The sequence below is a fragment of the Bemisia tabaci genome, chromosome 4 (assembly GCF_918797505.1).
Source record: "Bemisia tabaci chromosome 4, PGI_BMITA_v3".
Taxonomy (NCBI): domain Eukaryota; kingdom Metazoa; phylum Arthropoda; class Insecta; order Hemiptera; family Aleyrodidae; genus Bemisia; species Bemisia tabaci.
The window spans coordinates 3,937,412-3,961,378 of NC_092796.1; the positions used below are offsets into that span (position 1 = coordinate 3,937,412).

General features: G+C 42.6%; 2 protein-coding genes across 2 annotated transcripts in view; both read left to right on the forward strand.

Annotated features, from left to right (window-relative positions):
- HemK2 (HemK methyltransferase 2) overlaps window positions 1-23,967 on the forward strand; it is a gene marked incomplete in the record, with an annotated part of 278,137 nt that overhangs the window by 84,023 nt on the left and 170,147 nt on the right.
- Snx21 (Sorting nexin 21) overlaps window positions 1-23,967 on the forward strand; it is a 60,102-nt gene that overhangs the window by 24,245 nt on the left and 11,890 nt on the right. The window contains exon 3 of the mRNA XM_019042576.2: window positions 5,263-5,592. Coding sequence (XP_018898121.2) covers window positions 5,263-5,592 — 330 coding nt within the window. The remainder of the gene's footprint in view (window positions 1-5,262; window positions 5,593-23,967) is intronic.

Below are 23,967 nucleotides of genomic sequence, written 5' to 3' on the forward strand. Positions count from 1 at the left end.
CCATCCTGAATGGCAAATTAAATGGAATTTCCGCCCATTCCATCCAAGGGCAAAAATGGACCGCGTTTCGCAGAAAGGAACCAAGCAACATAAGCTATCGCTTATAATTTAACTGCTTAATTTAATATTTTAAAAGAGAACGTTTGTGTGGATTCCTTTGACAATTTTAAAGAATTTGCTTCGCACTATGCAGAATATTCACTGAAATTTGCACAAAAATCCGCATAACCGTTTTCATGTAAAAATTAAAATGCCCAATTCAATTTAAAAATAGCTGATGTGTCTCGAATCCTTTCTGCTTAACGCGGTTCAAATACAAAAACCTAAATACCAACCAAAATTAAAAGCAATGAAACTTTTCGGAGCTCTCGCATGCGTCAGAGATTTGCTTACCTTTTTGTACTTTTGAAAAGTACTTTTTCTCAGATAAGTTCCATTAGGGTAATTCTGACCGATGCTGTCCAATTTTACGATGCCAAATAAAGTTCGATCATATTTGATCGGATGAAAAGTTTGATTCCGTGTTGTGGGCTCGAGATTTGAGACTCAACATGCGGTAACCTTGTTGGAACGTCACGTACTTACGTATTCCCCTTTACTTTGCGCTCGTCAGCGTGGGAATTGTCAACTCTATCGATAACTGAAAAGTAAGTAACTTTGATTGATCCGGTGGTCCGGGGTCGAGCATCGAGCGCCTTGAACCTTGAGATCATTATGTCGCCGAACTGCATTAATGACGAATTGTACAGTAAACATGGGGGGGGGGGGGGGGACTCAGGTAAACGAGCATTTCCGTGTCGCGCTATTGCCTCGCTTGGGCTGGACCAGGAGTTTTACAGTACACGGAAAAAATTAAATTGCTGATTTAACAATTCAATTTTGCTGAAAAAAAGTGACTGCAATATTTCAATGTAGATTTTACAACAAAAAAATGCTACTTTAACCACCCTCGTGGTTAAATTACCTTACAATAGTGGTTAAAGTAGCATTTTTTGTGTGAAATCTACGTTGAAATATTGCAGTCACTTTTTCTAGCTATTGAATTGTTAAATCAGCAATTTAATTTTTTCCGCGCTCTTTCGCGGTGTGCAGCTGGAAGTATCGCTCATATTTTCAGGCGCTTTAGGCGCGTTAATGGGCCATTCTTCAATGGACCGCGTTTAGCAGAAAGGAGCCAAGCCACATCAGTCATTGCCAAATTTAACTGGGCACCTAATTTGTTACAAGAGGACGTTTGTGCGGATTCGTTCGAAAATGTTATAGTATTTGCTTCGTACAATGCAGAAAATTCACTGAAATTTGCGTGCAAATTCGCTCAACCGTTTTCATGAACAAAATTAAAGTTCCCAATTAAATTTGGCAATAGCTGATCAGTGGCGAGGCGTGAATGATCGATTATCGATGTTTCCTCATTTAAGCTGTGGTAAAGTATTGATTATAAGGGTGTTCGCTGTGAACGCCCTCTTTATCGATCCTTTTCCATAGGTTTAAATGGTAGATCAATCTATATATCGCAAAGCACACCGCGCCACTGTTAGCTGATGTGCCTTAGTTCCTTTCTGCCTAACGCGGTCGAAATACCGGTAGTTTCAAAGGACGAAAGGGGGACGGAGCTTACGCAAGGGGGGGGGGGGGGGCGACCACTACATATCTGCATTTATATTACAGCAAGTAAATCTTATACAGGGTTATCCAGAAGTCTGGGACCCCCCTTATAACTTTTGAACAAAAAATGCTAGAGATTTGAAATTTGGGGAATGTTCCTAGGTCAAAGGGAACTACTTTTTGGCGTACCCAAAATTTTGGGGGGCGCCCCCCCTGAGGGGGGGGGCGGACCCTAACTTTTTTTTTTCAAATGGGAACCCCTATCTTGTGATACATCATTCAAAAGGGCTTGAAAAAAGAAAACTTTTGGCGCAAACCGATTGTCGATACCTCAATTTTTAACAAAATGGCGGCCAAAAAATGGCGGCTCATTCAAAAGTCTGGGCCTCCGCTCATAACTCATGAACAAAAAATGCTAGGGATTCGAAATTTGGGGAATATTCCTAGGTGAAAGGGAAGTACTTTTTGGCGTACCCAAAATTTCGGGGGGCGACCCCCCTGAGGGGGGGGCGGACCCTAACCCTTTTTTTTCAAATAGGAACCCCTATCTTGTGATACATCATTCGAAAGGGCTTGAAAAAAGAAAACTTTTGGCGCAAACCGATTGTCGATACCTCAATTTTTAACAAAATGGCGGCCAAAAAATGGCGGAAATGCGTTTTTTGGGCATTTACCGTCGGATTCGCTTGAAACTTGGTTTCCACAGGTTTTCGAGCACGAAAAAAACCAATACGATATTGGATTTGCAAAATACCCGAGCTTTTCCAAGATGGCGGCCGAAAAATGGCGGGAAAATAAGTTTAAATCGGAATGTGTCAGATTTCCTGTGCGGTGCTCTCAGCCAGTTGAAAATCGTGTTTCCTGACTTGTCATTTCAACTACCCAGGACTCACCCCGTGGTTTGGTTGTTTTTTTCGTGCTCGAAAACCTGTGGAAACCAAGTTTCAAGTGAATCCGACGGTAAATAACCAAAAAACGCATTTCCGCCATTTTTGGCCGCCATTTTGTTAAAAATTGAGGTGTCGACAATCGGTTTGCGCCAAAAGTTTTCTTTTTTCAAGCCCTTTCGAATGATGTATCACAAGATAGGGGTTCCCATTTGAAAAAAAAAAGTTAGGGTCCGCCCCCCCCTCAGGGGGGGCGCCCCCCAAAATTTTGGGTACGCCAAAAAGTAGTTCCCTTTGACCTAGGAACATTCCCCAAATTTCAAATCTCTAGCATTTTTTGTTCAAAAGTTATAAGGGGGGTCCCGGACTTCTGGATAACCCTGTATTACAGCAAGTATACCTTATATTACAGCAAGTATACCTTATATTACAGCAAGTATACCTTACTAATGGTAGGATATAGCAACTTGATAGACTTTTTCGCAATGCATCTTGTTATTTTCCCATTGAAAATCAATAGAATGCGTCATAAGAATCTTATTTGCAGTTGTGTATTCTCTTATTTTTATCTGTTGTTTTCCTCATGAACTGAAGCTAGTCTCGGTGACGAATTAGTCACATCGCAATGTATCTTTGTTCGCCCTGACACTCATCGGCCATCATCAAGAAAATTCCATGCTCAATAAGTTGCTCAACAAATTGTTCATCAATTAGGCGAAAAGTATCGTTGATCTCCAAGCGTAACTTTTTCCTCGCTCGGTCACCTCAGAATAGGATTTGTTCAGGAGTGCAGGCTTACAAAGTGTCCCAGGGGTTCAAAAAGCCTCTAATGCTAAAATTCTACCAATCCTCAAGTCGATTCTGCCAGAGGGATGGTTACCTGCACCAGTATATAGTAACGTTCATCTTTCTTCTGGCAAAATTGACTCTAAATTGACGCTGTGTGAAGTACAGCGTGAAGGAATGGTAAATTCTACCAATCTCTTTTTCCAGTGTCAGCTGATTTTAACGAGGATGATAGGAATTACTGCGTGTTCTACATCGCCATTTCGTCACCTTCCGGCCAAAGTATCACAAGCGCCAGGCGACGTATCAAAATTTCCGCATCCATTTATTTTTTTCCAGAGAAATTGGTCGACGAAGCTGTCCGAAAATGTCACTGAATTTTCTTGGTGCTGGCGAAGAAATTTTGTGAAATTTTCAAACAGATGCAACCACCAATTTCTCTGTAAAATGGCGGCGGAAATTTTGAAACGTCACATGGCGCTTTTGGCACGTTGGCCGGAAGGTGACGATTTTGGATCGAAAATGTATGGAAAAAGTGGCCGAAGCTCGGCGCACACTGGGCTCGGAACTCGTCGACCTCACGGAGAAAAAAACCTCGTGCATGGGACCAGAAGTTGAGGTCATATGGATCTCTGAAGTTTTCGGATCACGTATCTAAAAACTTGAGGTCGAGCTGCAGAAGTTCGGGCCACACATCTGAAGTACTTCGATATATACCCTGGTAAAAATTGGCAGTAGAATCTGTGTTCCAAAATACCATAGAGCACGCTGCGGCGCGGCAGGCGGGCAGCCAGCGCGAAACGCGCACTGGCGCCTACAAACCTAACAGGGATACTTCACGCGTTGCGCAATGCGTGAAGTATCCCTGTTAGGTTTGTAGGCGCCAGTTCGTCGCCGCTCCGCTTTGTGTTAGGCTCTAATATTTAATCTGGCGGAGTCAGCGTTATTCAACTCATGATTTTGAAATGTTTGCACATTCTGTATGGATTATTCTCATTTTAATTGATGAAAAAAAAAATATGTATTAAAGGAAAATATAATGTGTGCTTTGTAAATATTAATGTGGTTCCGTATCAAACTTAATGATTTCCAAAGCACACGAATTTCTACACAATTTCTTATAGCCTTTTATAAGCGATGGCGAAAAAGCAACAGCCAGGCGACAAAGTGTAAAGCCCGGCGATAGGAACTATCGCATAATTTTTTATCGTCGCATATATGTAGTTCGGCCGTATGATTTTCTCCGCATTCTACAGCCAGCTATATGATTTTCTGTAGCCTTTTTTAGCCGGCTATAAGAATTCCTATTGTATTTTGAAACGCAGCTCTTAACGCCAATTTTTACCAGGGTACCGAAGGGTTCGGGTCACACATCTGAAGTACTCCGGTACATACCGAAGTGCCTCGATGTCTGATCCGAACCTCGGCAGCTCGACCTTAAGTTTTCGGATGCGTGATCAGCAAACTTCAGAGATCCGTATGACCTCAACTTCGGGTCCCACGCACGAAATTTTTTCTCCGTTCAGAACATGGCGCAAGCTCTCCTATTTACATTACGACTCTGTGTACTCTATGATGTTACTCTGCACGGAGAAAAAAACCTCGTGCGTGGGACCCGCGAAGTTTAGGTCATATGGATCTCTGAAGTTTTCAGATTGAGCATCTGAACACTTTAGATCTAGCTGTCGAGGTTCGGATCACACATCTGAAACTTCAGTTCTTACATCTGAAGTTACTTCAGATGTGAGAAACGAAGTTTTTCGCATGTGAAAACCGAAGTTTTTCAGATGTAAGAACTGAAGTTTCAGATGTGTGATCCGAACCTCGACAGCTAGATCTAAAGTGTTCAGATGCTCGATCCGAAAACTTCAGGGATCCATATGACCTCAACTTCGGGTCCCTCGCACGAAGTTTTTTTCTCCGTGTGCTGGAGCATGTTCCTGTAGATTTTGTGTATGATTTTGGGAATATTTTCTTTGGGCAGACGTACGTGATGCGGGTGCGGCTGGACGGGAGCGAGGAGGACGTGCACGACACGCGGATCGAGCGGCGCTACACGGACTTCCTGGAGCTCTTCTCGCAGCTGAAGCAGGAGCAGCCGACGATCATGGCCCAAATCAGCTTCCCGAGGAAGCTCCTCGTCGGCAACTTCTCGCAGGAGTCGATCGCCTGCCGGAGCACCTCCTTCGAGTACCTCCTCCGCTTCGTCGCCGTCCACGACAAGCTCAAGCTCAGCCCCACCACCGTCGCCTTCCTCCAGCAGAAGGAGATGACCGAGGTCCGACATCATATCGCCAACCAGCAACACTCACTCGTAAGTTCTCACAATATTCTCTCAATCTTCAATCCTCTTTGCGTCTTCAGTGGAGCTCTTCAATGTGTGGGGGATACTGTATGTGCACTGGAAAAAAAAACGCATTGGATCTAGAGTCCAGACTTTTAAAAACATCGACAAGAAAAAGTACTCATGATTCAATCAGATTTCAGCTGCTTAAATCAAGAACCAAGCCTCTTAATTTAAGTGGATGTCGTTTTGATTCAAGCAAAAATCCGATTGAATCAAGAGTGTTTTTTCTTGTCAATGTTTTCAAGAGTCTGGACTTTAGATCCGATGTGTTTTTTTTCCAGGGTACAAAAACAAAAAAATGGGGGAAAAATGAAAAAAATGCCTCCCGGACGAGATGAGGTGATCCGCAGGCATTTTAAAGCACTTGATCTGAAAAAAATTTCTGTTTTTTGCGTCCAGCGCAGCGGTTTTTCCAGCGTTTATGTAACCGCCTTCTCAATTTGGCTATTGCACAGGGCCGACGAGCGTTAAAAACGCAATTGAATAATAATCCAAGCTCAGGATGAAACTTTAGGAGCCGCACCTTGGCTGGTAAGTGTGATTTTTAGGGACCAATCATAATTTGCATGGGCCAAAATGATTTTTTGCATACGTTCTACCTATCAACGCGCATCTTTTGCGCACTGAAAAGAAATTTTTTATCAATTATTACAGCGTGAAGGGCGAATGGTAAATTCTACCAATATTTTTTTTTCAGTGCATGAGAAACGATCGGCTGTACATATACATGCTCAGTCCGAGAAAAATCTCATGAGAGATCGATCAGTCGTTCCCTTCCGACCAAAGTATCACAAGCGCCATGTGATGTTTCAAAATTTCCACCGCCATTTTATTTTTTTACAGAGAAATTGCTCAACGAAGCTGTCCGAATATTTCACTGAATCTTCTTTGTGCTGCCGATAAATTTCGGTGAAATTTTCCAACATATTCAACCAACGATTTCTCCGTAAAAAAATAAAATGGAGGCGGAAATTTTGAAACGTGGCATGGCGCTTGTGATACTTCGGCCGGAAGGTGACAAAATATTCTTTTCAGGTTGCAAATACCATGAATTTTTACTGTGAAAAAGTAATTTTTAGCCGCAAAATATTACAACGAAAGCGACATTCGATGTCTTTGTATATTCATTGTGGTGTCTCTAAATGTGCACGCTCTCCCTTAATTTTTTCAAAAAGGATGAGCAGAGAGTTCGTTCTGGAATGCAGACTCAGGCCGCCCCCAGCGTTTCCTCATCCACAGTGCCTGTGCATTATGTAATACTTAAACGTTTCTCTTCCTTCGCTAAGCAGAGGATCGATCATAGATTTTTTTCCCTCGTCAGACGGACCAAAGTCAAGTCCAGCCGATGTAAGGTCGCTGGGGTATTACATAAGATATTTCTCTTGATTTTTGACCCCCTCTTTCCTCCTTCTCCTCCTCCCTTACCTTCACACGTCCGTAAAGCAGCCATGGTTCCTCTCTAATGGGTCCTGATTTTTGCATGGAATCTGAGGAAAAATCAGTGGAGTTCTCTATTAGGAACGCCCAAGATTTTCCTGGATAATCTGCGATTTGCCAGGGAAAATTTGGCAACATTGAGATGGAGTTACGTTCTTTCGTCGAGGATGCGACGCATCGTGCGTCCGCTATTCTCGAAGGTATGGATTCGATCGGTATCAACCGATCGAAAATAAAAAGACGTAAACCGATCGACGTCGATTCGATCGATAATGGAGATGTTGCATGTGAGGAATTAGCGATTTGGCCGTTGATTCTAATGTAAAAGTTCGCGAGAAACACGATGGTGCCACTGGTTTTCCCTGAAATCAACTCCCAAGCTCAAAAGAAGAGGCCAAAATGGAGAGGATATTCCACGCTATCCTAAGAGTCCACCTCTACATCAAGACAAACTCTCAATGCAAAGATGGGGAGCAAATACATCAGTAGGGTTGCCATGTTTTCAGTTTTAGAGTCCCCAAATAAAGTGGCAGCCCTGTCAATGTATTTGCTCCCTATCTTTTGCTTGGAGAGTTCGTCTTGATGTAGAGGTGGACTCTCAGGGTAGGGTGGGATATCCCCTCCATTTTGGCCTCAACTTGAGAGCTTTTTTGAGCTTGGGAGATGATTTCAGAGAAAACCAGTGGCACTATCGTGTTTCTCGCGAACTGTTACATAAGAATCAATGGTCAAATCGCAAATCCCTCACACATGCAACATCTCCATTGACGGATACCTAAAAAACGGTGTCGAAAAACCGATGACATGAATCGATCGACACTAATTTGATGTACGTCCGTGAATCGATCGACAACACCGAGAATCGATCAAAGCTGTGTGGATCGAGTCGATATCGATCCGTTCACGATCTCGTTTTTTGATCGATTCATATCATGCCGATCGATTATCCCCCTTATCCTCCGGGTTATAACAGCTTGTGAGTCGATTCCAATATGAAACGCGATTGTTGAGCCCGAGGGGCACCAGCGACTCGATTCTTGAATCGATATCGAATGACCTTGATCGATATATAGCATTGCTAAGATAGGGATTTATCGAACAGGATCATTCGATTCGATAACGATTCAACAATCGAACTGCAGCTCAGCGCTCCTCGCTGTTGATCAACACCGCCGTGCTTAGGTAGAACGCCGTATGAGCATTCGAGAGTTGCCAAATTTCTCCGGAAAAAATATGTATTTTTGCCGAAAGTCATGTATATTTTTCCGTGAAATTTTCGCATGTTGCGAACAAAATTATCTAAAAAAGTTGGAGGAAAAATACTCAAAAATTTTCCAGTATATTCGGTTTTTAGTGAAGGAAATCTGGGAACGTCTAAAAGCTCATACGGCGTTTTTCCTTAGCACGGCAGAGCAGTTGAACACAGTAAGTACCCTGAGTCAGAATAATCGGTCCACGTGGAACTTCCTTTTTGATCTCGTAATTAGACGTAATCGCCCGGAGAGTTAAGCGGTCGAGGCTCTGCTAGCCCTGCTCGCGCGCTCGCGGTCCGCGCCACGGACGGGGGTAGCTCTGGGGCAGTGGCGTGGCGTGCTTTGCGATTTATCGATTGTTTTACCATTTAAACCTATGGAAAAGGATCGATAAACGGGGTGTTCGCAGCGAATACTTTAATAATCGATTCTTTACCGTAGGTTTAAATGGCATAACAATCGATGCATCGCAATTCACGCCACGCCACTGATCTGGGGGTGAGGGATTCTCCGGATAAGCCCCTATAAAACCCCTTTTCGAGCCCTTTACACCCCCGTTCTCCGCCCGTTATTGCCCTCGACGCTCGAGCGATCGCCGACCGCGTAACCACCTCGTCGTTGGTTTTAGTTGCGGGAGCATTTCTCCGAATTTGAGTTACATTTGAACCGAGTTTAACGAGGAGCCTAGTACGTGGGCACACTTTCAAAGCACGTATCGTCACCTTCCGGCCAAAGTATCACAAGCGCCATGCCACGTTTCAAAGTTTCCGCCCCCGTTTTATTTTTTACAGAAAGATTGTTGGTTGAATCCGTTTGAAATTTTCACTGAATTTTTATATTCCGAGGCAGCACGAAGAAAATTCAGTGGATTTTCGTATAACTTCGTTGAAACATTTCCGTGTAAGAAAATAAATTGGTGGTGGAAATTTTGAAACGTCGCATAGCACGTGTGATACTTTGGCCGGAAGGTGTCGATATCTGTATGGGAGAATCAATTGAGAATGTGCCGTTTCTGGAGGCCAAAAGAGTTGGTTCTTTTTATTTGCATTCGGTGCATTTTTCTTGTACCTACGTTTCGGCCATAATGTTCCTTTTGGCCCACACCGGAACTTAATTTGGTTAGAGTTAAGAGAAGAAGGACCAATCCATAGTTTAGGAAAAATTAAGTCATGAGTAGTTTAAAATTCAACTATAGGCATGCACTTTTTCTTGTCAAATATTAAAAAAACAAATCTATGCCGGAAAAAGTATCCAGTTTCCTGAGGTTTTTTTTTATTTTTCTTATTTTTCATTTTATTTTCATTTTTTTTAGTCTTGAATGACTTGAGAAAAGTTTATTTTTATTTTTTTAAAAAAAAAAAAAAAAAAAAAAACAGAACTAAGGAATGATCGCGGATCTGGTTTTTCTTCTCCTATTTTTTATTTGGAAAATTGATTACTTAGTTTTTACAATGTATGCACTTCAATTATATGCTCCGTTTGCTTAGTGCTTTTATTGCAGTTTTTGTCTTTTTCTTGCCCTCGTGTCGCGCGTCTGCGCGGAACTTACATTCGCGCCTACAAGACTGCAGGAATACTTCACGCGTTGCGCCAAACAGCACGGTCGCCCGTTGTCGGCGCGAACGCATATTAGCGCCTACAAGACTGCAAGAATACTTCACGCATCGCGCCCAACACAGTGCGGTCGCTCGTCGCTCGAGGAACGCAGTAATGAACTTTTTACTCCTGAAAACAAAAGTTATTCCCTCTTTTGGGAGGATAAGAAGGAGGGGTTAGACGTTAGAGGAAAATAGGAAGAAGAACAAAAATTCATGAGAGGGAAAAAACAGGCAAAAAGAAATAGTCTTTCTCAAAAAATGCAGTGATATTTTCCGGGATAAGGAAAAGAAACTTAATTGGAAGGAGATTCTCCCACCAGGATACAGCCGTTAATTCTCACTTCCAGCTTTTAAATGTCAAGGGTGGATAGCTCTGACGTGATAGCGAAGAGAGTTGTAAGTGCGTACTGGGATGAACCTCGAGACACATAAAATTACGTTCTAGCCATAGCTCATACAGAACTGCACTTACTGCTCTCTTCGCTATCACGGCGGAGCTATTTCCTAACCAAGAAGCCCGGATTTTCATCCCGTTTAAACGCGACGGGCAATCGAAACAAGCGCTCGGTATTGTCGAAAGAATTTGATTAAGCTCTAATTGATTGGCCGAGGAATTTAATATGATGCGCTTTCAGAATGTCGAGAGAGGGGGATCAATGGCGAGATTTCCAGCGCTAAGAGTATGAATTCCGAAATCCCGAGTGTGTGCTTTTAAAAGGTCAAAGAGCCTCTCGGAAAAGCGGCTTTGTACCGGAATAAAACAAAGCCTAGGAAAACAGCCCGGAACGGTATGCAACAAGTGGTAGTAGTCGAGGCTCATAAAGCAAATTAAACCTCGACCCACTGTTTTTGTCCTTGCGCACAGAAAACTTACACGAAGGTCCTTAGCCGTCCGCTAAAGTGACGTAATCGTTTGAGGAGTTTTGTAGATGGAGAAATTAAATGATATTTCTGCGATTTACAGAAAAATTGCTGCTCACAATATTGAAATATCTGCACTTTCCGATCAAAGTATCACAAGCGGCGTACGACGGTTAAAAATTTCCGCCGCAATTTTATTTTTTTACAGAGAAATTTTTGGTTGAATCTGTTTGAAAATTTCACTGAATTTTCCACGAAAAGAAGAGCACGAAGAAATTCCGTGAAATTTTCGGACAGCTTTCTTGAACAATTTCTCTGTTAAAAAATGAAATGGCGGCGGAAATTTTTAAACGTCGCATGGCGTTTGTGATACTATGACCAGAAGACGACGATACTATGTGATGGCTGATGAGACGTAGGAGCTTCTAATTCGAATATTAAGTGAAAAATCTTTTATATTATCACTGAGTAAACCACGATATGAATCTTATTCACAATGACTGACACCGCTGTTTTATTTCTCTCTGTTATTCTTCAAAAATGTCTTTTACCTCCTTTTACTCCTTACCTGTACAAAGCGTCATAGAGACAGGGGCGCTAAAATGATAAAAGAGAAAACATAAGACGAAAAAAATCGTGGAGAAGAAAGGGAGAAAAGAAAAAGAATGAAGAAAGAGCGAAACAGTTGGAAGCGATGATTCAATTTTGAAAGTTTGAAATGAAGTCGAAGTTGTTGCTTTTATTGTTTCAGAGTTCACAGGTTGCCTTTTGAAATTACGAAAGGAAAGATTCGTATTTGTGAGGAAATGAGGTAAAACTGAAAATTGGAGCACTCTCTTGCGGAGTGAGTACAAAAACCGCGAAGAAAAACGGAGCCTAAATATTCTGGAGGTTTTCTTTTGTTTATTCTGGTATAAGAAAGTTTATGTACTGGAGATTCAGCGCGAGGCACTTCCATCCAAATTATTCGCAACTCGCTCTGATAAGAGATTTGGCGCTGAACTTTCCGGAGGGCGATGAGCTTTCTGAGAGGGCCAAATTTTTAATTTCATCCCGCGCTGACATTTAATTATCATTTATTTTTAAGTATTGAATACGAAGACTTCTGAGGAAAACCCTAAGTTCATATTCTAATTTTCGGATGAATATAAAATGAAATCGTTGAAATTCTCTTGAGAGATATTTTATCACAAGGAGCGTTCTGTCAACGCGTCTCACGCAGAAAAAAAAATCTCTGATCTGTTTCTATTTTCGCTCGATATTGTCCTCTTAAAGTTTTCCAGTGCTTTCGAATAAGCTGCGAATCTACCGGGGAGTACGAGGAGTAAGCTATTCGAAAATATTCGCCTGAAATTCGTCGCATAGGCAACAAATATACTGGGGAGCGCGAATAGTTATCTACTCGGAAAACACATTTTTCTCGCTCCATAAACATTGAATGAAATAGTAGACAATACCGTGTTTATGAAGTTCGCCTAAAATTCGTCGCATAGGCATCAAATATACGGGGGAGCGCGAATAGTTATCTACTCGGAAAACACATTATTTCGCTCTATAAGCATGGAAGGGAATAGTAGACAATACCGTCTTTGTGAAGTTCGCCTAAAATTCGTCGCATAGGCAACAAATATACGGGGGAGCGCGAATAGTTATCTACTCGGAAAACTTATTTTTCTCACTCCATAAACATTGAAGGACGAAGAAGAATAGTAGACAATACTTTCTTCATGAAGTTCGCCGTAAATTTCGTCACATAGGCAACAAATATACCGGGGAGAGCGAATAATTTATTCCAGGAAGTGCATCCGTCTCTTTACTTAAACTTTGCCAATAGACAGAATGCGTAAACCGGAACCCAATTGACGCTACTTGAGTTTCGCCTACAATTCCGCTGCGTAGGCAATAAACCTACTGCGCAGCACGAATATTTACCTACTCGAAAAACACATTTATCTCGCTATCTGACCTTTGTTGCGGGCTGATGGTATAGCCAGTTTTATAAATCATATTTTAAAAAGATTGAAATGATGATCATTTTAAAGTTGAACAAATGCGGCCAACTACACGTACAAATGTAGAATGAATAACTTAATTCAAGAACGAGAGAATTTGTCAATTTTTTGCTTTTTATCACTGTGTTTTTAGTGTACAAATTGAAAATCTTTGCTGCTTGCAAGAACTTGATTAAACAATATCTTAAACATTTTAGTTTCGAATCGATTACTCGTTGAACGTTGATTTCACCGAGGAACTCGGAACGACGAGGAGTGACGTTGGACGGTGCCAGCGAAAAAACCGTAACTTGTCGGGTTAATTAGTTTACGAGCTCTCAAGTGAAGGTGGTTAGCGTTGATAAGCCGGTCGTGAAAAACACAAACAAGAAAAAGTAAACACTCATCAAGAACGCGGAAGGGAGAATCGGCCGTTAACTAGGAGTGATAACCGAGGCGACATCGGCCGAACTGTGCGAAATTAGTTCCCGCGGGATTGACATGTAGGTGCTAATAAACGGCGACACGATGATGCGCCCTGTCCTCGTCACCAGAGTGCACAACTGCACACGGCTAGAAAATATGCTAATTTCGTCTTTTTATGCCAAACTCAACTATCTGCAAATGAACCGCATTTAGCAGGAAGGGACGAAGCCACACCAGCTATTGCCAAATTTAACAGGACAATTCAAGTTTTCATAAGAGAACGTTTGTGCGGATTCCCTTGAAATTTTCAAGGAATTTGCATTGTACTGTGCAGAAAATTCACTGAAATTTGCACAAATATCTGCGCAGCCGTTTTCATGTAAAAAATTAAATTTGGAAATGGCTCATGTGGCTTGGTGCCTTTCTGCTCGACGCGGTTCAAAATGTTGCATTCTCGGTTTCGAAATGGCAGTTGTTATCTCTTTTGAATCATCTCAATGATCCTCAGATGTCAGGAAATTTTGCCAAAATTTGTCTGAGAGATCGAAGAAATATAATAGAATTTCTTTTTCTAAATCAGGGGTGTCTATCATCAGGATTTTCCCGATTCTATCAGGATTTGAGGTGAATCAGGATTTAATCCCGATTTCATCAGAATTTGAGCAGAAATCGGTCGTAAAATCAGGATTTGAGGAAAGTCGTCCGTCCGATCGGATTTTTCTATCGAGCTCGTTTTGTGAAGTTACATTCGCCTAATTTTTCTCCGCAAAAAATCAGGATTTTATCAGGATTTGGAAAAATTATGAAATCAGGATTTAACAGTCAAAAATCAGGAAAAATCAGGATTTCCCGAAATGAAAAAAACTAGTCACCCTGTAAATTCTGTGGGAATCCTCAAACTGCATAATGAAGTTGGCTCTACGTCTACAGGGAGCACTCATAGGGGCTCCGAAATGTTTCAATCCCAGGGACTCACATTCAGCAGAGAACTTTTTGCCAAGTTCCATACCATACCGCGTCCTCTTAATAAATAACCGACAACAATAGGCCCGGCAGTCGATGTTTTCGCATTGTCTCTCCGTTTGAATCATTGTTTGCGACTTTAATCGATGTCGATCTGTGTGTTAACTCGACCATATCCAACCCCACTCCCCTCCCCCTGCCTGTCCTCGACCATGGTTCGGTCATACTCCAACATATACATCGTCCCGGCCGCCAAACACCACCCGTGGCAATAATTACCTACTTGTATTTCCCCGTGCAAATCACTGTGTCGCGGCCCTCAGCCGAACCAAACCATCATGCATCTATGATATTCCCCGCATTCGTGTATGAATACTTTAGCCGGATCGTTTAAATAATTACTGATAATTATAATAAAATCGATATCATATTAGTAAAAAAAATGCGCCCCAAGGTAAGGTAGGAAAGATAATGGTCTGACGGAGCAGGGACATCCCCCCCCCCCCCTTCAAGGAGAAGAAAATAATTGTTGTTCTTAAAATTTTGACAGTGGACTCCTGGTCCTGCTTACTTTTTCATTCCTAATTGGACTTATTTCTTTCAAACGGAACCATGTGCATTATGACGTGAGCCCTGTAATTCATACATTCTTATGGGTCTCAGGGCTCACGTCTTAATGCACATAGTTTCGTCTGGCAGAAATACGTCTAATTGAGGCGTCGTCGCACAGTGGATCGAGTCAATTAGAGAGGTGGGACATGAAATTTGTGACAAAAACTACGAATTTTGATGGTTATTTCGTCACATTTTCAAGTTCAAGGGGTGCTTTTTGAAGAACATTTTCCGAGAAAACCAATGGAACCACCGTTAGACCTTAAAATTTTGTATAATCGGGAGTTATAAGCGTTGAAAGTTTTCAAATTTTGTCCGATCTTTCTATTGACTCCATCCACTATGCGTCGGGTGCGGAAAGGGCATTCCTTGTTTGCGATGTTGCAGAATCTCCTATGCTAATTTATATTTTAGAGAGGAAGCTCTGACATTTTTGAAATTTTGCGACATTCGTCAATTGGAGGTACTGAAAAAGTTCTGAATTTTTCCGTTGACGAGGTACTGAATTTCTTGGGAATGTACTGAAAAAGTACTGATTTTTAGTGGACACCCTGTGAGTCAAGGATGTCTTCCGTCTTCAGTAAAGTCAAGAAATGTCGATATTTCGACAAATTCGCAACCGTGGACTACTGGCGCGTGTCGAATGGAATAAAATATCGGAAGACAGCGTTTTGTCTTCCATGTTGAGGCATGTACTCTCTGTTTTTTTCTCGTTTGAGTCGGCGTGGCGGGCCTCAAAATTTACTCCTGTGGAAGAACAGGAAGGAGGGGGGGGTGTATTGGATGCAACCTTGACGTGAGATGGCGACGGCGGATTAAAATGCGTACTCACTCGCCATTCATAAAGCAGGGACGTGAGCGTGAGCCGTGGCAAATGGCGCTGGCTACTCGGGAATCGTCCTAGACGCTCCGCTCATGCCGCGCTAAACCCGCGAATTTTCTCACCGACGCCTGTGATAGCGGTGAACCCATAGAGTACATAGAGTCGTATTGTAAATGGGAGAGCTGGCGCCATGTTCTGCTCGACGAATTCCGAGCCCGGTGTGCGCCGAGTTCGGGTCACTTTTTCGATACATTTTCAATCCAAAATAGCGGTGTGGAATACGTGGTAATTCTTATCTCCTTTGTTGTTGTTGTTGTTGTTGTCATCGGATGGCCGGGTACCCGTGTATCGCAAACAATCGATTATGTATCGATAAAGTGACCCGGCGTCACACAGGAGTCTCGGAATTCGGGACATGGAAAATGCTTAAAAGTGGCGCCAGCTCTCCCACTTAGGTACATTACGACTCTATGTACTCTATGGGTGACCCCGCCGTTCGGGGTTCAAAACTGCGGGAGCGCCACTTCAACCAAAACTGGGAGGTGGGCGGGGGTGGTGAAAGTTTTCGGGAGGTGGTGAAATCCGCTCAAGGAGCGAAACTTCTATACAGCCCGTAAACGCTTTCTAATTGAACAACATTGCCTAAAACAAAGAGGTAATGACCATTGCAAGGGGTGGGGGCGGAAGTTTTCACGTGCTGCCTTTTCTAAATGGGGTTCTTGTGAAATTGGTCATCCGAGGAGATGAACTGGCCCAGAGGCTAAATTAGCCCTCGAGTACCTTTTGAGGCCTTTGAAGTCCTTGGGAAGCCCCCGACCCTTCATCACTCTGACCTTTTAAACTTTTGAGAAGTGATACAAGTATTTTGCGCTCCCCAGATCATGAACTTTCCCAAAATTGCTATGTTGCACTGTGATTTTTTCTCTCTCTAAATCAAGACATCGAAAACCTCCTTTTATATTTCCCCTTATAGCCACCTTATATATCAGCGAAGATGCCTCTATCTCGCACTGTCGCCTACAAAAACTTTTTTCTTACTTCATTATATTTTAAGGCCATGAACTTCTTGGAAAGGCCCCTCCTACCCGCTCCTTCTTCTTGTCGAACTTTTGAGCTTTGCAGAAGCGATACAAGTTTTTTGCGTTCCGCAGAGCAAGGGATTTCCAAAAATTGTGATATTGCACTATTTTTTTTCTTTTATAAAGCAAGAAAACGTAAATTTCTTTTTATATTTCCCCGTATAGCGGTCGCATTATTAACGGGGACGCCTCTATCTCGCACTGTCGCCTGAAAAAAACTTTTTTTTCCATCAGACGAGCTTATTAAAGTTCAGAAGCGCGATCCTCGCTAAATTTTACGGAGGATGTGTCTAATACCCAGCTAATTCCCAGGATTGTGCAGCAGCCCCATTTCCGGCGGAAATACACACCCACTTTCTTGGAAACTTTGAAAATGTCAGGAAACTTTAGTACGCGTGTGTCCGTGTTCGCAAACGCGTTCAAGGATACAAAGCATTCCTTTCTCATTCGAAGGACCAAGGTTCACGTTCCCAGAATTGCCGTTCCCGGTACTTAACCGTCCGGGTAAACTTTGATCCCCCCCCCTCCCCCTCAACATAACTTTACTCGAGGGAAACAACTTTAATTGGACGGATTTAACCAGAATAATTATCCTAACTGGGTGTACGAGACGTAGCCTGCTTTCATTCTGTGTCTAATTTTTTTTTTAAAACAGAGAATGAAACAACATTCTATCTTAAACTGTGTAAGTTTACTACTCGTAACATAGGGGAACTTGACGGTAACTTTCTGGGCGCTTCGTTGTTTAGTTCTATATTAAAAAATGAATTGAAGGGGGCTTCGAGGACAAGGCGCGTAAGTGCAGTTCCTCGCCACCGATTCCGATTTCATCTCATCTCCTTACGATCGAATAACAAAAGTCCTTTCCTGAAAATGCCATTCCTTTTATTTTAGACTCGCTGCAGGGCACAATTTGGACTGCATTTTGCAATTTGGAACTATAAATTCTGGCTCTTCTGGAAAAACACTTATGTGCATAGGGAAACTAATGGCACATACGTTGTTTTTAAACCGGGCTAGAATCTATAGGTCCGAATTTCAAAATGTAGTCCATTTATTGGATTATCAGAAATAATTCAAAAAATTGATTTTAATGGAATCGACGTGAGACATCATTGAAAGAAAAGACCAAAAGCGACGCAGTTTCACCTTATAACAGAGTGAAAGTACAGGCAGAGCACCCTCAAAATGTTTCTCAGCCCTTCAAGTTTTTCAAAATCGTTTATAGGAGCCCCCCCCCCCCCCCCCCAAAGCACCCAGGTAATCTCCCGTCGCATTTCTAAGGCGCAATGATACAACTATTTGAACTCTCCGGAATGCGGGAGGTATGCCGCCGCGTCTGAAGGCGTTTTCAAAACAGCCGAGTTCCGATACCCGGATTATCGTTTTGCATAGTTCATAATCTTTTGTTTTATTCCGTAACACTTGCGTATTTATAGTCCTCGTATAAAAACCACCCATTTGTTAAATACATTTCTAGCTGGAGCGTCAGTTATGCATTCACCACTGCAAAAATGTCAAAGGAAATCGACAAGGTTAGCGTGCATGAAGGCTATTTCAATTGTAATCTCCCGTCGCATTTCTAAGGCGCAATGATACAACTATTTGAACTCTCCGGAATGCGTGAGGTATAACGCCTCATTTGAAGGCGTTTTCAAAACAGCCAAGTTCCGATACCCGGATTGTCGTTTTGCATAGTTCATATTCTTTTGTTTTATTCCGTACCACTTGCTTATTTATAATCCTCGTATAGAAATTACCAATTTGCTATATACAATTCTAGCTGAAGCGCACTTAAGCTATGCATTCATGACTGCAAAAATATTAAGATTGCCACGGTCAGGGAATTCAACTCATAAAAATTAATGGGATTCGACTCCAACCGCGGTCAATCATGAACGGTCCCTCAGGCCTCAACTCATTATCATGGACGCCCCAAGTCTTTTCACCCTTATTTGGACCACATTTTGCAGCAAGGACTCACTACTTTCTAGCTCATCTTAAAAACAGCATTTGTGCCTTCAGTTTCCGTGCGCAGATATGTGCTTTCATAAACGAGCCAGGAATAGTAGTTTTTCATTGCACAATGTAGTTCATTTGGACCGCGTTATTTAGAGAGGAACCAGCCCACCATCAGCCATTGCCAAAAACTGGGCAATATGATTTTTTACATGAGAACTTTGGTGCAGATTTCATCAAATATGTCAAGGAATTGCTTCGCACTGTGCAGAAAATTCACTGTTTGCACTTTGCTTAACATATTCAAAGGAATCTGCTCTGCTGGAAAGTTCTCATGTAAAAAATTAAATTTCTCACTTAATTTTGGCAATAGCTGACGTGGCTTAGTTGCTTTCTGCTTAACGCGGTCCATTTTCTCTTCGGTTACTTCATTTTCACGAGGCCCCAACAATATTTTTTTTTTTCCATCGTGGAAAATGAAACATACCCTCAATAGAAGTATAAACCGTTCTCCTCATTTCAAGGAAGTTCTTTGCCATCCCCGCCCCCCACGACCCAAAACGCAAGGGGGGGGAGGGGGTTCCAATGCGAGCGCAAAATGCGCCGTAAATAAATTGACAGAGTGCCAATATCGTTCGATTTCTTAATTCACGACGAAGCACGCACCCAAATCGGCTCTCATGTAGATCGACCGGCCCATCGGAAAGATATTCCTAGTATTTATTCCTGTAGTTGCAGTCAATTTGGGCCAGACCTGCGGGTCGATTTGGACACCTCGATCAAAAGCTCATCGGACGACCTGGATCGATAAATTCTAGTCCAAGATCGGGCTTTATCGATCACAAGGCCCTCCGATGAAAGCGCGATTAGATTAATCCGTTGATCGTACCTCTTCATATAATTTTGGGACCGCCTCCCCCCCCCCCCATTGCCGCGCGCTTACGCGTCTCTTCTGTGTCCTCTATGTCTTAGAGGGGGTGGAAGGGACTTTTGGGACTCCCTGTATAATATAATAGAGTGATCCTTCATAGTTTCAGTTAGGGCATTGGAGGATCCATTTCTGACTGGTTACCATCTTAGACTTCATGGAGCTCTTAGGAACCATTAAAATAATAAATCGACGGTGTAAGTCGGCAATCACAGAACTCGGTTTGCGACGTGGCAGACTTCCTGTCATACTTTATTTTTTTAACGGAAAACTACTCAACGGCAATTCTTTAATACTGCCGTGATTTGTCTTCTCTGCGCGAAGAAAACTCTGCACAAACTCCAAGGAATGATGTACGTCACTTTGTTCTCCTTTAAAAAAATAATTTAGAGGCGGAAATTTTCAGACACCGCAAACGAAATATCGACGATGAAACTACCAAACCACGTATCTCGGTTTGCGACGTCGCAGACTTCCTGTCATACTTTATTTTTTAAAGAGAAAACGACTCAACGTCAATTCGTGAAAACTTCCATGATTTTTCCTCTTTAAGCGGAGAAAAATCTGTTAAAATTGTAAGGAATGATATTGATTTGATCTTCTTCAAAAAAATAAAATGTGAGTGGAGATTTTTAAACACCGCAAACGAGATACGTGGTCTGGTAGTTTCACCGTCGATATGTGATTGCCGACTTACACCGTCGAAACGCTGTGTGCTTAAGACCTAAAATGCAAGAATGTGAGATTTAATTCCACAAAGTGATTTGAAGAGGTTTTTATCCCTCCTTTTCAAGCAAATTTTACCTATTTCTCATTTTCCCCTTTTGTTAAATTTGGCTTAACAAGCGCTCGCGGTAAAATAGCAGGAAACTCGGCCCTCGGCTGTTGGCACACTGAAAAAGAAACTCCGGCTATGGAAGCCGTACTAACAGGCTGTATAGACATACCGTCCGCGTTCCGGACGTAGCACCCGGAGCAGTCGAAGCTACGGCTCCAGCATCCGGAACTTTCGGCCTCTGAGCCCGGAACGGACGGTATGTTTGTATAGTATCTTTTTTTTTCAGTGGCACGCCGTCGCCACGCGCGTCGCTGCTTCATTTGGCGCGTTGTGATTGAATTAGACGTTATTAAGTGTTGGAGGAAACCATCACTGGAAGGTGGTCTTTATATAAACACGCTGGTTCTAAAGTTTTACCATGGATTGTACTTTTCTCTCTCTCTCTCTCTCCCTCTCCCTTTCTAGAACTTCCCTCGAAAATCCCCTAATGACGTTGAATCGCGGTACGCGGCTCAAGCCTAGCCACCCCAATTATACCCCTGCACTCGTATTTCAGTGATCCAGCCTTCACCTTGCCATTGCCCTTCCAGCGCCCTTGGTTCCGGGCCGATGGACAAGACAGCCGCGAGGGTGAGGGGGGCGAGCATTGTTGCCTGATAGTGCTGATAAGTCAGCACTACTCCCCATTCGAACCCATGTCATGTCTCTCACTTAACTGGCAGAGTCAAGACAACACCCCCCATGGAGTCACAAACGGGAATAAAGATTACAGAAATTGAACGTTTTTCGTAATCCTTGATCGGCTCATTCTCAAATTCCTCTCTCCGTTCCTCTTCTCGTTCCGTTTGTTCCTTGCCGAACCCGTAATTCCCTGGTCCATTCCAGATTATAATCTTTGCAATCGGCAAAAATGTAATCTTTAAGGTGAAACCACCAGTTACAGACACCCGCAAAAATGTGACCAGTTATAGACACCCTTCGTCTAAATATGGTATTAATAAGAAAGAAGTGACTCGGTTCTTTGTGTGTTGGTTTTAATTCAGCCCACATTCTCAAGTGAGCTGAATTAAACCAACACACAAAGAACCGAGTCACTTCTTTCTTATTAATACCATATTTAGACGAAGGGTGTCTATAACTGGTCACATTTTTGCGGGTGTCTGTAACTGGTGGTTTCACCTTATTCCCGTTTGCGACACTGTGAAGGCCTGAAATACGGTAACCAATCAGAAATGGATTCACATTGTCTTGACTCTCAGTATAAAGGGACTCTAGCACAACCTGGCAACTTCGGGACCGCGGATAATGCGTAACGCGAGACGATTGCCGGTCGGGTCAAGTTCGCGTCCGAGCGATGACGGCTCACGTCACGTCACGTCACGACGGCCGAGGCGACGGGCGCGAAGAGTGAGAGCGTCCTTTTGAAAAATGACGTCTCGGGACTTTCGCTCCCAATTCGTCGAGCCGCCCACTCCCCGTTCGATCCTTGATGCCCAAGCCCGAGCCTCGTTGATGGAGTGCTTAAAGGATCAGGGTGGCCCCCATCCCCCTTCCCCCAATGCGAAATTGTATCTCTTCCCCCCCCCCCCCCCAAAAAAAATGGACGTATTTCTACCAAACAGACCTATGTGGAGGTGAGAAATATGGGGTGTGCTCGTCAAAGCTGCATAAGAAGCAGTGTAAAAGTGTGCGTGATTCCTTTTGAAGAATTGGAAAAGCGGGATATTGCATTCTATCAAACAGACCTACGAGGGCTGTCCCAAAAGAAACCGGACTTTTGTCATAGAAGGCGAACCGAGCGTCGTAATGAAGTTTTCTTGGGCTTGTTTGAAAGCTGATAAGCTACTGAAGATGCTTGTTTTTACAGAATGCAAAAATTCGTCTTGGTAAGGAAACTACACGCTTTGGAATGAAGGAAAGTCAAACTCGAGTTGCGATTTTTGTCTTTATTTCAAGAAAAATTTAGATACAACTTAAAAAAAACCCAGGTTTTAAGTTAAAAACTTCGTTGCTCTCTTATTCAAATGCTTAAAAATAAGGAAATTAACATTTTAAGCAGCTTACCAAGTCATCACCTATCCCCTTCAAAATACTCGCCAGCTTTGTCGATGCATTTTTGCCACCGTTTCTTCAATTGGGAGAAACACTGTTGGAAATCCTCAGGTTCGAGATGTCCATCATGAATTTCTTACCGAAAGGAGAAACTGTCAATCGCGAATATTACAATGGTGTTCTGAGACGATTACGCGAAAATGTCCGCAGAAAAAGGCCCGAGCTTTGGAGAGAGAATTCCTGGTTTCTGCATCACGATAATGCACCTGCCCATGCATCCCTCCAAATTCGCGAATTTTGTGCAAAGAATGCCATGAGTGTCCTCCCTCATCCCCTTATTCACCTGACCTGGCTCCGTGTGATTTTTTCTTATTTCCACGACTTAAATCTACCTTGAAAGGTCGACGTTTTCAAACCATTCCGGAAATTCAAGAGAACACCTTGAAGGAATTGCGATCATTCAAACCTGAGGATTTCCAACAGTGTTTCTCCCAATTGAAGAAACGGTGGCAAAAATGCATCGACAAAGCTGGCGAGTATTTTGAAGGGGATAGGTGATGACTTGGTAAGCTGCTTAAAATGTTAATTTCCTTATTTTTAAGCATTTGAATAAGAGAGCAACGAAGTTTTTAACTTAAAACCTGGGGTTTCTTAAGTTGTATCAATATTTTTCTTGAAATAAAGACAAAAATCGCAACTTGAGTTTGACTTTCCTTTATTCCAAAGCGTGTAGTTTCCTTACCAAGACGAATTTTTGCATTCTGTAAAAACAAGCATCTTCAGTAGCTTATCAGCTTTCCAACGAGCTCAAGAAAACTTCATTACGACGCTCGGTTCGCCTTCTATGACAAAAGTCCGGTTTCTTTTGGGACAGCCCTCGTATGTGGCAACTGAGTGCGGAACTCATGAGCCGCGGGCACGACAAGAGAGCCTTGTGGACAGGGCTCATGAGTTAAACGGCGACGGCGGGGACGGTGTTGCTCCCTGGTACGGCTCCGTTGCCGCTGACGTCACTGGCGCTTTATTATTTTCATTCTCTCTTACGCAAAGAGAACTAACGAGCACACGCCATATTTCTCACTTGCACATAGGTCTGTTTGGTAGAAATACGTCCAAATAAGACCCAGTAAACCTCAAAACCGGCAGAGTTGCCCCAATCAGGGAATACCGGGACATGTTAGGGAATTTTGACAAGTCAGGGAGAGCCTGGACATTTCAGGAATAATGACGAAAATGTCATGGAAAAATGGAGAATTTGCACGCAAATTTTTCATTGCTTCACCTGAGAGTGCTTAAAAAGCTGATTTTGAAGGATTTTTCATAATTTTTTTCTAACATGGAAAAATAGCATGAAAATAGATTTAAAAGTAAGAATATGCGCCGCTTAGTGACGTCATCAGGCGGCATTTCCCATTCAAACACGTGTATTTTAGCAGACTAGATATTTTTTTCATATCTCCTAGAATAATTGTTCAATTTAAGAACCAAGGGTATTTTCATGTTCGGTTCACTCAGTAGTTTCCTTTACGACACGAAATTTATCAAAAATCAGACACTTGCAAATTCTCCATTGTCAAGTCAC